The following is a 16336-nucleotide window of genomic DNA, read 5'->3' as shown; positions in this document are numbered from 1 at the left end:
CTGATGTGTTTGTGTCTCAGAAAATGTATTTCAAAGAGTTACTGCCCTGGAAAAGCAAGTCCACGTGATCTCTGAACTGTCAGGCACGATCTCATAAGTGCCTCCAGCAAAGCAGACACATCACTCACGTTCTGGGCTCATCTTGGACACTAGAGGAAGCTCTTGCACACAAGGAAAGCTCCTTCCAGCAAATAATTATCACCAAGCTGCTGCCTAATGGACAGACGGATTTATCATGAGGAAAATATGAAATACATTAAGCCTCACGTATGCTGAGCAGAATTACATTTGGGATTATAAAAGCAGCTGGATTAGCAGCTTTCTCTGCTTGGAAAAAATGAAAATGGAGTAGTAGCTCCTGTAGCAAACCAGCAGCTGTCCTTGTCTGACTCCTGAAATGGGGTCACTCCTGCTGTCTTGTGATCTCCAGACAGAGACACAAAGGCATGCAGCAGCTCGGGATGGGCATCCCAGGGCTCATCCCTGGGCACCTCCCAGGGCCCATCCCTGGGCACCTCCCAGGGCTCATCCCAGGGCTCATCCCAGGGCACCTCCCAGGGCTCATCCCAGGGCTCATCCCAGGGCACCTCCCAGGGCTCATCCCAGGGCTCATCCCAGGGCTCATCCCTGGGCACCTCCCAGGGCTCATCCCTGGGCATCTCCCAGGGCTCATCCCAGGGCCCATCCCTGGGTACCTCCCAGGGCACCTCCCAGGGCACCTCCCAGGGCTCATCCCTGGGCATCTCCCAGGGCTCATCCCTGGGCACATCCCTGGGCACCTCCCAGGGCACCTCCCAGGGCTCATCCCTGGGCACATCCCTGGGCATATCCCAGGGCACCTCTCAGGGCTCATCCCTGGGCACCTCCCAGGGCACCTCCCAGGGCTCATCCCTGGGCACATCCCTGGGCACATCCCCGGACATCCCAACGCCGTGGTGCCTCCAGCTGCCACAGACGCACCTGTGCCCGGGCAGGGGCACTGAGAGGGCTCAGAGGTGCTGGGAGGAGAGACCAACTAAGTGTTCTGCTCTTTTGCCATCAGATCAGGCTTTGCTGGAGCAGCTCTGCCAGAGCACCTGCCTGGTGCTGCCCGGGATAATCCTGCAGGGCTCGGAGCCCCCCCCGTACGTGGCGCTGCTGGAGGAGCTCGTGGGCAGAGGCTTTGTGCTGACTGGGGCTCGCCTGGCTCTGCTGGACTCACATCAGGCTCTCTGCATCTCCCAGATGCTCAGCAGGGCCAAGGGCAGTGTTGCAGCAAAGGTATGGAACAGATGGAGCTGGGCTTTGCTTCCTTGGCACAAAAGAAGAGCTTTGTAATGCCTTGCTCTGATGTGCTGCCCCGAGGCTTTGGTGGCACTATTGCAACACTGTCTCTGAGCCCTGGCACCTCTGGTGAGTAATGTGGGCACTGGGGACACTTCCTGATGGTCCTGCATCCCTGGGAGCCCTCATGGGAATGGCCCATCCACCAGTCATTTATTGAATGCTTCATTCCAGTCAGCCATCACTGTGTTCTGTGTGCTCTGCTGCTGTCTCCTCTCTTGTTTCTCCATATAAATACAGTTTCTATTTCTCTCTCTGTAATCACACTCCATTAATCCTCCTCTACAATGCTAAAAATCCTTTCTTCTTCTTGGACTGTGCCCTGGAGCCTGACCCAGAGATCTTCCCACCTGGAGTGTTGCCTCCATCTCTGGGGCTCCCAGCACAGAAAGGACCTGGAGCTGCTGGAGCCAGTGCAGAGGAGGCACCAGGATGATCAGAGGGATGGAGCAGCTCTGCTGGGAGGAAAGGCTGAGGGAGTTGGGATTGTTCACCTGGAGAAGAAAAGGCTTTGGGGTGACCTACCTGTGGCCTTCCAGTGTGTGAAGGAGCTACAAGAAAGATGGAGAGAGACCATTTACAAGGGATGGAGGGACAGGACACAGGGAATGGCTTCCCACTGCCAGAGGGCAGGGTCAGATGGGGTATTGGGAAGGAATTGTTCCCTGGCAGGGTGGGCAGGCCCTGGCACAGGGTGCCCAGAGCAGCTGTGACTGCTCTTTCCCTGGCAGTGTCCAGGCCAGGTTGGATGGGGAACCTGGGATAGTGGAAAGTGTCCCTGCCCATGGCAGGGGGTGGGACAAGATGGGCTTTGAGGTCCCTTCCAACCCAGGCCATTCTGTGGCTCTCAGTAGGTCCAGCCCAGCCTGGGGTTTGGGCACAGGATGTGCTGCTGGGCTGAGCTGACATTGCTCCACAGCAACAGAAAACCAGGCCCAGACTGTTTTCCTCTTGGTGTAGGAGAAGCCCACCCAGTCAGGAACCTTGCCTGGGCAAAGCTGGAAGGTGGAATGTGCAGGAAAGTGCTGTCAGCAGCAGACAGTAAACAGGGGGAATTAATTACAGTGGCAATAGCAAACCAACAATCACCCAAGGGCTCTCAGACCACAGCAGGCCCTTCACAAAACACAAACATTTGGGCTTCCAGTCCTCAGTTCTAAGTCTTGGGTGTTATCTGTAATAGAAGTGTGTAAGATCTTTTCAGGTTGTGCTTTTTAAAACTGACAGCATCCCTTTGAAGTACATCTGTGTGGAACAGCAATTACATCTAGCAGCCAATTAGTGTAAGCACTGCCTGCCTGTGCCCTGAGTCCCCCGAGGATCCATCCCTCTGCACAGGGAATGTGCACAGCTCTCTAGGAAGGACAGATCAGCACTGGGGGAGCAGAGCCATCCCTCCTTCCTCCTGTCAGAGATAAATGGCCCTGGGCAGAGCTGATGTGTTTCCAGAAGGATCTGTCACTGCTGAGCCAAAGGTGAATGTCACAGCCTTTGCTCTCCCTCTCTAGGAGGGAGATGGGCTGCTTCATGTAATGAGTGTTTCTGCTACAATATCTCAATATTTACCTGTCTTGCTGTTCCTGCTTCCAGCAGAGGTAGGGACTAACACACCCAGACACTCTGCTGGTTTCCACTCAGAGAGGGCAGCAGGAATACTGGAGGGCTGTGGGGATCACAAACAGCTCAGACGTGGCACTGGCTCTGCCTGGAAGGATCTGTTGCTCTGTGGCTCCTGTTCCTCACCCATCAACCAGACTTAGAGACTTGTTCAGGTGCAGAACAGCACCAAAGCTCTGTTCCTCCCTCTCTTGCAGTGCTCCCTGCTGAAGGATGGGTTATGCCTGGTGCTGGCAGCACAGTGGGACAGCACTGTCACCTCCCTGGGCTCCCTGCTGGACAGGTAAGGAGGAGCTGCTGCCCTGAGGGAGGGCACCTCTCTTCTGTGCTTCTCACTCAAGGGCAGCCTGTTCTGCACTGTCTCCTTGTGCATGGTCATGGAATTGTTAAGGTTGGGAAAGATCAAATCCAGCCAGGAACGAGCACATTCACCATTAATGTGCCACATCCACACATTTTAACTCTTCCAGGGATGGTGACCCCACCACTGCCCTGGGCAGTGCCAGTGCCTGACCACCCTTCCCATGAAGGAATTTTCCCAATGTCCAACCTAAACCTCCCCTGGCACAACTTAAGGCTGTTTTCTCTCCTCCTGTCCCTGTTCCCTGGGAGCAGAGCCCGATCCCCCTGGCTGTCCCCTCCTGTCAGGAGTTGTGCAGAGCCACAAGGTCCCCCCTGAGCCTCCCTTTCCTCCAGGCTGAGCCCCTTTCCCAGCTCCCTCAGCCCCTCCTGGCGCTCCAGCCCCTTCCCAGCTCCATTCCCTTCCCTGGACATGCTCCAGCCCCCCAGTGTCTCTTGTCATGAGTGGCCCAATACCTGAGAGTGTCCTCTACTCAGGACCTCTAAAAACCGAGCTGTGTCCTTTGTTAAGGACTTGCAGTGTCTATAAGGCTCAGCAGCATGGTTCCATGAATACAGGGAATTCTCTGAAATTAGGACTCACATTGGGAATAGACCTGCTGCATCAATAAAATTCCTAGGAGAAATATCTTAGCAGATTTTATGTTTGCTGTGAAGGAAAAGGGAAAAAAAAAAACAAACCCAAAAACAGAAAACCAAACCTTAAAATAAACGCCAGAAAGCAAAATCAAAAATTAGCCTCTTAAATAAATCACCAGAAATGCTGGGTAGAGGATGTACAAGCCTGGAAAAACAAACAAAACCCCTCTGCAGGGACTGATTAGTGAAACAGAGTGATTAGCAGGGCAATTAACCCTGTGTTCCCCAGAGGGAAGGGCTCCCTGCACGGGGCTGGTATTTGGCACTGGCATGTGCAGCTCTCACACATGGCTCCTCTGGCACAGGAACCACGAGTCAGGTCTGTGCCACATCCCATGTGGAGCAGCCCAGCAGCCACCCAAAAACCCTGTCCTGACTTTGGCTGTGCCCTCTGGAGGACTTCCAGAAAGTGCTGTCAGTGGATTCAGGGATGCTGGAGTTTGCAGGCTCCAAGGGATCAAAGCTGAACATCCACACAGCTGCACCTCAGAGTTCTCATTCTTTGCAGAAATGTTCCCAGGGCCACACCTGGGAGGAATGGTTGGAACAGATCCCATTGGTAACTTTTCAGAAATGTTTTTAAACTACTGACAGCATTTTGACTTTGCTTCCATTCATTAAAAATCACACCCTTGGGAGCCACATCCCAAACCTTCTGCTCTGCAAGGGGAGACAAACAGCAAGTTAGCCAAGACCTTTGTGGTGAGATTTCTCCTGATCTTTCTCTTGTTTACAATGAAAAAAAGTGAACTTTTGGGAACCCTGGAGGTCACTGCTGGAGGTAGTTCTGGGACAGTCACTCAAGATCCCCATATCTCTATTTTCCCCAGCACCACAGTCATGGGGTGCTGCTTAAGAGCCCAGCACTCCCCTCTCCTTCAGGCTGGCTGTGATTCCAGGGGCTGGTCCCAAGGCAGCCCCTCCAGAGACACCTCCCGTGGCTTCTCCAGACTTCCAGAGCCCCGAGGGGCTGAGCAGGAATCGGTGCCAGTCTCTGCACCTTCACCCCCCTCCTGCTCTGTACAAAGGATGAACTTTGTGCTGAACTCCAAAATACCCCGGTGTAACTTACAGGGGTCAGGAGGCACTTCCAGAGGGCAGCATCGGCCCCAAACAGCAGGGTCCACTCTCAAATGAATGGATCCAGCCCCAAACAGCAGGGTCCACTCTCAAATGAATGGATCCAGCCCCAAACAGCAGGATCTACCCCCAAAGAGAAGGATCCAGCCCCAAACAGCAGGGTCCACTCTCAAATGAATGGATCCAGCCCCAAACAGCAGGATCTACCCCCAAAGAGAAGGATCCAGCCCCAAACAGCAGGTTCCACTCTGCCTCTCCCCACAGTGCCAGAACCAGTGATCACAGAGCTTTTTCAAACCAGCTCTACAAAAAATAAAATAATAATAATTAAAAAAAACACCAAACCAAAACAAAACAAAACAAAACAAAAAAAAAACTAAAACAATTTTTGCCTTCTTGATGGAAAATGCCTGTGGAAGGGAGGGGCAGCAAGGTGTGCCGGAGGGTGGGATGAGAGAGGGCTCTGATCCTCAGGGAGATCAGAAGCTCACACCCTTTTTGTCTCTCAAGCTGTCGAATTTTTTAAATGAGCCTGACTTCACTGGTGCCTCCCAAGGACACTTCATGCCAGGACATCATTCAGTGTAAATAACACCCGAGGTTAATTACTCTTACAGCTCCATCAGCCCTTTCTGTCCAGGATAAATCACTGGATATTTATCTCCCTGTCTCTGCCAGGGCCCAGGATTCCAGTACCTGCCCAGGTCTCTGCAGTTCAGCTGCACTGCTGAAGCCTCACCGTGGTGAAGGGATTATTTTCCAGCCCTAGAGTCCCAGCTGAGCCACGTTTCTCTGGCTTTGTGCCACGGGGAGGGACGTTCCCATCTGTATGGAACCCGGCTGTGATGTCAGAGATGGGCTGGGATAAAGAGGAATCAGGTGTTGAGAGGAACAATGTGGGCTCTGCCAGCGTAACTGCTCCTCGTCCTGAGCTTATTAAAGCTTTCCTAAGCCAGCTCTGTCAAGGACAGACATTCAGATCCTGGGGATTTGGAGCCAGCCCCAGACCCTCCTTGCTGTGGTTGTTCAGCAGCAGGACCCACTCTGGCTGCTCTCTGGACATCCAGGGCATTATTTCTGCACCAAAAACCACTGAGCACAGAAAAAGGGACACGGACGTGGCAGGTGTGGGCACAAAAGCAGCCTGGCAGTTTGGTTGCCTGCCAAAAGTGGAGCCAAAGCAGGAAGCTGGGAGTGTGCCAAGGGGAGCTCACAGGCCAGAGGGGGTGTTTGGAAGGGGTGGGGGAGCAGTGGGGACCCCAGAGAGGGAAGTGACCCCATCCTATCACAGACAAGGGAAAACCATGTGGGACTTACCCTTCTTGTTCTGTCAGCATCTGCCTGCCTGGATGGCTCAGGGTAAAGCATTTGAATTTTCCCTGTCATAACTTGTTTTCACAGCCACATTTCCTGGCTGCAGGGTGGCAGAGGCAGGAATTTACAGCAGTAGATTCAAAGCAACTCCTGGAAGGAAGGCATGCTCTGCTTTTTATGCATGACAAACCAGATTTAGCTGCCTTAAGAGGTGATGCTGGTTTCACAGTGATTACTCCTCTATGGTTTAAGTATTTAAAAAGCACTTTAAGATTGTCAGGACCTGTGTTGTGCACAGACTTAGCAGCTCACCTGGTTAACTCAGCTCAGTAGGCAGGGTTTGGCTAAAGCACCCCCAAAACCGAGCTGAGCAGGAAAAAAAATAGAGTTTAGGCCAGACTTTGTGCCTTCCTACCTTGAAACGAGGTTCTGCAATCAGAGCAGAAGCCAAGAGCTGAGGAACCTAGCTGGATTTTTTCTCTCTGGTAAAACATTCTTACCAAGTGCTAATTGCTGCTAGGAGGGAACGATGTTATCCCTATAGGAAGCTCATCCTGGGGAGCTTTGGAGGGGAAGGAGGTGTAGAAATTAAGAAAAAAAAATAGAGAGAGAGAGGAAAAAAAAGTGAACACATGGGGTGTAAAATCTCGGAGCTGTTGAAAACCAGTGAAAGGAAAACTGTTGCCAAGCACAATACCTGGCTATGGGGGCAGGGAGCAGGGAGTGCTTTCCAAAGCCTTGGGAGACTTTTCAAGCCTGAGGCTCCCAGTGTGCACAGAGTCCCTTTAAAAGGCACTTCTGAACTTGGTACCTTGCCTTCCCATTTCTCTGGAATACATTTTGAGGTCAGGTCATGGGTGGCTTGAGGAGGGCCAGAGCAAAACCAGGACTGGTGAGGCAGTGCCTGCTGCTCCAGGCAGGTTAGTAAATCCTGGGACTGGGGGAAAACACCCAGATTATCTCAGTGGAGAAAAAGCCCCTTGTCCAGAGCCAAGTATCCACATTTATGTGCATTTCCCACTGCCCCAGAGCCACCCTTATGCAACTGGACATGGCTTGTCCAGTTTGTATTTAAAGTTTGTTTGAAGGTTTGTATTTAAACAGTGCAAAGCCATTTACACAAAGCTTTGTAAAACCCAGGATTTAGCTGTGTAAAGAGGAGCAGCAGCAGATGCCCGTGGCTGGAGCTGCTGGCACAGAGCTCAGACCTCCCCAGGGCTGGGTCATCTCTCTCCCTCCCAGCTGACATGGCAAACTAACCCTGCCTCCCTTTCTCTTTGCCCCCAGTGCCTGCTGGCAGAACCAGTCGGTCCTGGACACTGCAGAGCATCTCCTTTACCCCCAAAACGAGAACCAGGCAAGTAGAGAAGTTTGTGGTATGGATATGTGTTCTTTGTGCTCCTGTGATGCAGGCAACTTGTTAATATTGGTTGAAATTTCAAAGAAAATGATAACTTCTGTGAGTCAGAGGTGGTGACAGCCCCAAGCCTTGGCTTAGGCTGAGAGCCCAGAACATGGGGAAGGTGGGACCAAAATCCTGTCAAACTGTCTCCCACATTACAGTGGTGACACAGTTTTGAATCAAAACATTTGGAGATATTGATAAAGGTTCTATATTTTCCATAGAAATTCTGTTACTTTTTGTGAAAAATCAACACTGACAAAAATATCACAGAATTGTGGAATGGTTTGGGTTGGAAAGGACCTTAAATCTCATCCAGTGCCACCCCTGCCATGGGCAGGGACACCTTCCACCATCCCAGGCTGCTCCAAGCCCCATCCAGCCTGGCCTTGGGCACTTCCAGGGATCCAGGGGCAGCCACAGCTGCTCTGGGCACCCTGTGCCAGGGCCTGCCCACCCTCCCAGGGAAGAATTTCAAGTGTCTGTGATATTTGTCAAAAATAGTGACAAGAAAGGTTAATTCAGCCCTATAGCCAAGCTGGCACAGGTCCTGTGTTCTGAAAGTTGCATTTCAGAAGCCCAAATCCAAGTGGAAGAGGAGGAGTGAAGCCATTAGCCATTCCAGGGATGGTCTAGCTGAATATTTTCTCAGTAATTCAGCCCAAGAAAGGAAACACTGAGCTCCAGACATGTGGGCAGCTAATGGGAATAAACTGCATAAATACATTCAAAATTCGGGCTGTAATCATCAAAGTTTAGTTCAAAACAAATGCGAGGTTTGGAGAGGAGGCAGAGCCTGAGGAGTTGGGATCAGGAGATGTGAAATCCTGGTGGAGGTGTCCCTGCCCGTGCCAGGGGGGTGGAGTGACATGAGCTTTCAGTCCCCTTCCAGCCCAAACCATTCTGTGATAAAAGACTTGTGCAGAGTGAGAAATGATAGCAAGTGGACAAACCTCTCCTCTGGATCCCTTTTTTTCTCCAATAAAAGCCCAGCGGGAGAGTGCGATGTGTTTGTAACCTCATCTAACACATCAGAGCTGCTACCTTCAAGCACCAGTGCTCTAAGGATTGAGCCTTAAAAGACACCGAGCCCTCTTTGAAGTGTGCATTCCTGCTTTTAACGCAGACAGAAGCACCCCGACTTCCCCGGAGTGCCTGAGCTGCCGTTCCCACCCTTTCCCGAGGGCACGGCGGCTCCCGGCGCTGCAGTGCCCGGGCAGCGCTGCCTGCACGGCTCTGCGGAGCTGCAGGGCTCTCTCAGCCCAGCCCTGGCTGCTGCCAGGGTGCCAGGCTGTTGCCAAGGAATGTGACAGGCCAGCAAGTGCAGGCTGTCTCCTGATTTGCTTTGAAAGGACATTACATCTCTGTGCCTGACATAAAATCCCTTCTGCTTGCCGGCGCTGGGGAACGAGCCTATCAGGGAGAGGCTTAGAGGGCTTTTTGTGCTAGAGAGGAGAAAAAGCAAATATGCCCAGCCCTTCTCCCCGCTCCTGGCAGCCTGGGATGTGCAGTCTAATCCCTCTGGAAGCTCGGAGTTTCCAGCAGGAATGCAGTCCTGGGACAGCAGCACATCTCCTTGGGGGGACAAACAGCACAGCAGCAGCTCCTGCTGGTTTTCCAATGGGCCTTTTTCTCCCAAGTTCAGGGTAGGTTCAGGAATCACAGTGAGATCTGAGGAGCAAAGGCACCGGGGAATCTGTTCCTCAAAGGATGGCCCCAGGAATGATGTTCGAGCCTCTGATCTCCTGCTAATGAGTTTGTGAAATGTCAGCCAGGCTTTGCAGGGCAAAGCTAATGAGCAACAACGCGATATCAGGCAAAGTTCAGGAGGGTTAAATGAACATGGGTTTCAAATCCTCATGGTCTGAGCAGAGCTGCAGCCTTTCCTGGTGGAGTCAAGCCATGGAAGTGAAACGGAATATCATCCTCGCTGCCAGTGTGATTTGGGATTAGCAACAGGATGAGAAATCAGCTTTCCAAATGTGCCGTGCTGACATCTGTGCCTGCTTCTGCTGCATTCCTGGAGCACCTTCACCTGCCCTGGGTGAAACACCTGCCTGAGGAGCAGACAAAGCCAGGCTTTGGGAGCTCCTCATTGCCCCCAGTGACCCTGCAGGTGCCAGGCACACTCAGCACAGCTCACATTTGGAAGTGACAGAGCCATGGCTTGTTGGTGCCACCGTTAGGGGCTGGTGACCTTCCACAGGGGTGTCCCAGACGTTCCTGCAGCTGGTCCATGCCCAAACTGGGATGTCTCCAGTGCTAAGGGAGTGGTCAGGGAGTGCTGTGCTCGGCCTGGGGACTGGGGTGTCCTGGGGCTGGACACTCCCCCTCAGCTGCAGCAGTGACTGGCTGGGATGGCGCTGTGGGGACAGAGTGGCTGTCCCTCGGTGACATCACTGACCTGCCACCATCAGAGCAGAGGGGTGACACAGCTCTGTCCCTCAGTGAGAGCCCACGGGGAGCAGCCCAGCCTCCCCTGGCAGCACCAATCCCTCCATTCTGCCTGGAGCCACCTTCCCTGCAGGCACCTGAAACGGGGAACTGGACCAACACAGGGAAAACCCCTCCCAGCCCCTCTTGGCATGATCCTCTCCCCTCAGCAGCAGGCAGAGGGGCTGCAGTCCCATGAAAGAGACTAAAAAGCTGTCAGGAGAGGCAGGGCTGGCAGGAGGGCCCGAGGGCTGTGTGGGGTGGGTGGCAGAACAGCATCCCCAGTGCTTTGGGGCCGGGGTGCTCATTAGCACAGCCAGGATTGCAGCCCCTGGCACCACCTTGGCCTCTCCAGCTCACAAACAGCCCTGCCAGGGGCTGGGCTTGGGAAGGACAGGCAGAGCAGCCAGGGAGGGAGAGGATTTCCCACTTAGCACCTTGCTTGTTGTTGGTTTTCTTCAGTTTCTTGCAAACCTAACTCCTGAGCATCACAAGGAGCAGGGCTTCCCTGCTGTGGGACACTCACAGCCACTTCTGTGCTGGGATTAATCCAGCCCAGAAACAGCCTCTGCACAAGAAACCCTAAGCCTGCCTCTGGAAAAAAGTGTCTTTGCCACACACAGAACTCACAGCTCTCCTCCAACCCTTTCCTTGGTTTCTCCCCAGGCCCAGGAGCTGCTCTGCTGCTTTTTTGACTCCCTGACATCGGAGAGCATCCACCGAATTGAATCCCAGGATTGCTAGCAGGGCTGGGCAAGGCCCCCAGGCAGCCTTGGATGCCACTGTGGGGATGGACACATGGGCACAACCAGCTCTAAGAGCACTGTTTGTTTGGAATTAAAACACAGAGTCTGAGCTGTGGCATTAGCATGGGTCAGAGAAATGAGAGTGGTGGAGGAAGGCTCAGTGCCCCAAAACAACCCCCTGTGAACTGTGGCCATGCTTCCCAGTGGAGTCCATCCGGAGACAACCTGCTTGTGTGCATGGAGCAAGGCTTGGAGCCCTCCTCTGGCTGGGAAAACCTCAGGAACAAGCACAGGGGCAGGGGTTCACTGCTGTGTCTCTCAGGGGACTCCACCTCCCCCAAGCCTCAGAGACTCCATGGAGAGACTCTGCTTGCTGCTGCTCCTCTGGGCCCAAGGCAAACCCCCAGCAAATGAAATGGAAATAGTCAGAGGCAAAGCTGCATCCCTGGAGGTTCAGTGCACCAGGCTGAGCTGTTCAATAAGATTAAAGCTGGACAGCTCAGTGTTCACCTGCCTCTGCTCCAGAGCCCTGCCATGGGCTGTGCCAGCCCTCATCCTGCTCCCTGCCATGGGCACACGGGCTTGCCTCCTCTTCCTCCTCCTGCAGCAGCTGCTGGTCCTGTCATCCTTTCCAGGAGCCCAGAGGAAAGGAAGCTGCTGTTAATACAAAGGCCCTCAGCCTTCCTGGGACACTCTGGGGTCTTTTTCCTCTAGGAAAGACTCTTCTCAGCCCAGGAAGCCTCCTGTTCCCACCTGCCCTGCTAAGGCAAAGACTTAGACTTAGACTCTGCCCTGGTGTGGCCTAACCTCAGATCTGGGGCAATTGTGGGTGCCACAATATCAGAAGGATCTGAAGCTGTTGGGGAGTGCCCAAAGGAGGGACATGGGCATGGGGAAGGGTCTGAGGAGCAGCTGAGGGCACTTGGATTGTTCAGCTGGAGAAGGACACTGAGGGCAGAGCTCAGGGGGGGCTGCAGCTCCTCCCGAGGGGCAGCTCCAGTCTCTGGGACAGGGACAGGGAATGGCTGGAGCTGGGCCAGGGCAGGGTCAGGCTGCATTTTGGGAAAGGTTCTTCCCCCAGAGGGTGCTGGGCACTGCCCAGGCTCCCCAGGAATGGGCACAGCCCTGAGGCTGCCAGAGCTCCAGGAGCCTTTGGACAATGCTCAGGCACAGGGTGGGATTGTTGGGGGGTCTGTGCAGGGCCAGGAGCTGGATCCATGATCCTTTTGGGTGCCTTCCAACTCAGGACATTCTGTCATTGTGTGCATGCTTCTAGTTCCAGCCACGGCAGAGGTGGCAGGGACAGTTCCTGTGAGTGTCCCAGAGGTGAGGGCAGAGCAGCGTGGCCAGCCCAGCTCTGGGTGCTGTGGGCACATGAGCCTGGGGTGAGCCCTCCTCCTTCCCAGCTCTCACCAGCTGTGGGTAGGTGACACCTCTGACATCTGTCCCTTTGCAGAGGAGACAAAAGTGCCCAGGAAGTGCCAGAGCTGTCAGAGGTGTGGCCCTGCAAGCTCTGCTTCCTGAGCAGGTACCAGTCCTAACACAGCCCTGCCCTTCTCTAATCCTGGAACAGCCAAAGGAGATTGTCACAGCCAGCCGGGTGTGAGGGGGACACAGTGGCCTGGCCTGACCTCACAGCATTTCAGGGTCACAGTCACAGAAACCCAGCCTGGTTTGTGTTGGAAGAAACCTTAAAACTCATCCAGTCCCACCCCCTGCTGTGGGCAGGGACACCTTCCACCATCCCAGGTTGCTCTCAAGCCCTGTCCAGCCCTGGAAGTTTCTCCCATCCTCTGCTCCCCAGCACTGTTCTGCCTGCATGGGCTCTTTGGGCTCTTTGGGACCAAAGATCTCCAGAAAGGAGCTGGAGAGGGAAGGAGGCAGCTGCCCTGGTCCCTGGGGAGGATGAGGTCCTTGGAGTCATCGTGCTGGAGGAGCCTGCTCTGCTCCTGCAGCTAAGTAGGCCATTTCCTGCACTCCAGGCACATTTCTGTCATGCTTGTAAGCCCTGTACGGCTTTGAAACAAATGGAAATTAAAAGGATCCACCCCCAGCACTCGGGGAATTTATCTGGAAAAGGAATGGAATAAAGACAGCAGCTGAGGGAGCAGCCCTGTGGAGCTGCACGTGAGGAAGGGGCACACGGGGCCAGCAGCAGCCCTGACCCCAGCCTGGTGCCACAAGGGTCACAGAGCCCTGTCCCTCTCACCTGGGCCCTCAGACCTGTGGGACTGGAGCTGGACATCATGAGGGGATGCTCTGGGAGTGCCAGCAGCCAGCCTGGGGAGGTGACATCCCAGTGGGACACCCCCAGCCCATCTGGGCTTGGCAGGAGCACTCCCAGGAGCTGAGACCAATTAATTCATTAATTCATAGAATGAATTAATAAAATCAGAGAATTATGAATGGTTTGGGTGTGAAGGGACCTTAAAGCCCATCCCATCCCATCTCTCACCAGCCATGGCAGGGACACCTTCCACTGTCCAGGCTGCTCCAAGCCCATCCAGCCTGGCCTGGAACACTGCCAGGGATCCTGGGGCAGCCACAGCTGCTCTGGGCACCCTGTGCCAGGGCCTGCCCACCCTCTGAGTAAAGATCAATTCACTGTGGAACAAATCAGGGCCTGGCACAAAGCACATCCCATTTCCCATCCCCTTCCATCCCTGCTGAGGCTTGAGCTCTGTGAGCCTCCATCCACCCATAAGCAAAGCCCTGTGCCTCAGTTTCCCACCTAGGAAATGGAGGTGGCAGCTCTGCCACATCCCCCAGGCACAGCAGCAACATCCCAAAAATGGGGCAGCACCCAGATATCTCCGAGCAAGGAACTGCTGCAGTGCTTTGGATTCCTATTTTAAAGCCCAGCTAATTAATCTCAGCGTAACAAACTGGCACACCCTGCGCAGAGCAGGGGAAAGCATCATCCTCTGGTATTTCCAAAATGCCAGCATGCCAGAAATAACCCTGCCAGCCTTTTCCCCTAGAGAATACCCCACTTGTCTCTGGAGAAGTGACAACCAGGAGCACCACGAGGCACCAGGAATCAATCCCTCCATCAATGGGAGCTGCAGCTCTTGCACCGTTTTTCCCTGGAAACTGCCACAAGGCAGCCAGGATTAGCTAATCAGAGCTAAGGAGCAAATTAATGATTGAAAGAACTAGGAGAAAGGCAGATTTGATCCGAGATTGCCAGCTTTGCAGCTGGCTCCTAGTTGCAAACAATTCATTTAGATTATGAAAGCAAGAAATTGAGTACAAAACCCCCTAGATTGTTTGCTTCCTGGAGAAAGAAAAGAAAAGAAATGGAATTTAGATTAAAAATTATGCAGAATAGTATTAAATCCCCACCCTCTTGTGCCTCCCCTCTTGCTGGAAAACCAGAGCTAATCAGAATTTTGCATTGTTCTGCTGCCAGTGTCAGAGCTGCCTCAATGGAGGAGAGATAAAATACAGGAGGTGGCATTTGCTGTTAACTCCTTAGGGTCCTGCCGTGACAAAAATGGGAACAGAGTTCCTGGTGCTGAGATCCCATTCTCCAGCTCCCTTTAGGGGCAGGTGTTGGGGGCAGAGCAGCTCCTGCTGTGCCCTGGGCTGGGGACACCGTGTTCATTCACACACTGGGAGCTCTCAGGTGAGCCCTCCTCAGGAAGGATTGGTGTCCCAGGGATGTGCAGGTGCTGGATGCTCTCCCCAGAGGGCACAGGCAGAGCCTCACTCCTGCTGTAGCTTTGTAGCTCCTCTGTGCCCAGGACAGATTAGATTAATTAGCACCCTGGTAATTCCTGCCTGGCTGTCCCCAGCAGCAGTGGGACACGGACACCCCAACAGGTGATCCAGGGGACAGGATCACTGCCCTCAGCAGCCTGAGCAGGGCAGGGGCAGGGCCTGAGCTGGCAGGAGCAGCTCATCCCCACTGGGCACAGCCCGGCCGTGCCCTTCTCTGGGTGGCTGTGGCCCAGGGCCAGCACCCAGCCACTGCTGGGGCAGCTGGGTGCCAGCTCTGCTGACCCTCTGCAGCCACCAGTGCAGGCACAGCGACTGCTCAGCCTGCTCAGCCTGCCCAAACAGACTCTTCCATGCCAAAAATGGTTCTGCTTCAGCCTCGTGCACATCAGCCCTGCTGAGCCCTGGGAATGTCCCATGTCACCTCCCAGAGCCACCAGCCTGGGAATTACTGCACAGCCAGCAGGATTTGCTGTCCTCCCAGCAAACTCCTGAGGTCCATGGCTCAGGAAGCAGGAGTTGATGGAGCTGCTGGAGTTGTCCTTGGATCATCCAGACTCAATAATCCTGTGCCACACTCCTCCCATGCCCACAAATATCTGCCTTGCTCTGGCTGGCAGAGCCAAAAGCACCTCTCTTGGCCAAGAGATGCTGCTGATCTCCAGGGACACCTCAGAGCCCTTTCCAGGGCCTAAAGGGGCTCCAGGAGAACTGGAGAGGGACTGGGGACAAGGGATGGAGGGACAGGACACAGCGAATGGCTTCCCACTGCCAGAGGGCAGGGATAGATGGGATATTGAGAAGGAATTGTTCCCTGGCAGGGTGGGCAGGCCCTGGCACAGGGTGCCAGAGCAGCTGTGGCTGCCCCTGGATCCCTGGCAGTGCCCAAGGCCAGGCTGGATGGGGCTTGGAGCACCTGGGATAGTGGGAGGTGTCCCTGCCATGGCAGGGGATTTGGGTGATCTTTAAGTTCCCTTCACACCCAACCCAGCTCTCATTCCATGACTGTGATATCACAGGGGTGGTGGCTGGTCCTTGCCTCACCACTGGGGTGGGATCAGGACCTGGGCTCCAGTCCCAGTTCTGTCCCATGGGGCAGGCAGTGCCAATCCTTGATCCCAGGCACCATCTCCATGTCTGTGGCAGCAGGAGCTGGTGATTAATTGGTCCTTGGCACTCCCCTGGCAGGGCTGGAGGAGCACAAAGGGCGCTTTGTGTGCGGCTGATAAAGGGGCCGGGATGAGTCAGCGCGGGGAATTAACCCAGGGAGGGGGGGCTGCTCAGCCACAACAGGCACAGGAGCTCCCTGCAGCCTCTAACTGGGTCACCCAGGAGACCAGGGCTGGCAGTGCCTTCTCTGGGCCCTCCTGGCACAGCCGTGGCCATGGCCCAGCAGCAACACCACTGCCCGTCCCCAGAAATCACCAGTTTGATCCAGTAAACCAAGGCAGAAGCTGTGCCAGGACAGTTTCACACAGTGTGGGGTCAACTGGGGCTCCTGGGCCTACAAAACCTGGGGAGCTCAGCTGAGAGGCTGTAGGGGCTGTCTGTCTCCATCCATCCATCCATCCATCCATCCATCCATCCATCCATCCATCCATCCCTCCATCCATCCATCCATCCATCCATCCATCCATCCATCCATCCATCATCCATCCATCCATCCATCCATCCATCCATCCATCCATCCATCCATCCATCC

At 54.3% G+C, this 16336-nt stretch overlaps 1 protein-coding gene across 6 annotated transcripts in view; it reads left to right on the top strand.

Annotated features, from left to right (window-relative positions):
- The window catches only part of DNAAF8 (dynein axonemal assembly factor 8), a 103585-nt gene that overhangs the window by 81368 nt on the left and 5881 nt on the right, over window positions 1-16336 (top strand). For 5 of the 6 annotated variants that reach the window (XM_053992510.1, XM_053992514.1, XM_053992512.1 and 2 more), the window contains 4 exons: window positions 1043-1260; window positions 3138-3223; window positions 7621-7690; window positions 10835-11023. In XM_053992510.1, coding sequence (XP_053848485.1) covers window positions 1043-1260; window positions 3138-3223; window positions 7621-7690; window positions 10835-10912 — 452 coding nt within the window. In that variant the 3' untranslated portion in view covers window positions 10913-11023. Of the gene's footprint in view, window positions 1-1042; window positions 1261-3137; window positions 3224-7620; window positions 7691-10834; window positions 11024-16336 lie in introns of those variants that run through there. The other variant, XM_053992513.1, reaches the window with a different exon arrangement.

Source organism: Vidua macroura, chromosome 16 (assembly GCF_024509145.1).
Source record: "Vidua macroura isolate BioBank_ID:100142 chromosome 16, ASM2450914v1, whole genome shotgun sequence".
Classification (NCBI taxonomy): Eukaryota; Metazoa; Chordata; class Aves; order Passeriformes; family Viduidae; genus Vidua; species Vidua macroura.
The sequence above is the reverse complement of the archived record's forward strand: the minus strand, read 5'-3'. Positions and strand labels throughout refer to the sequence as shown.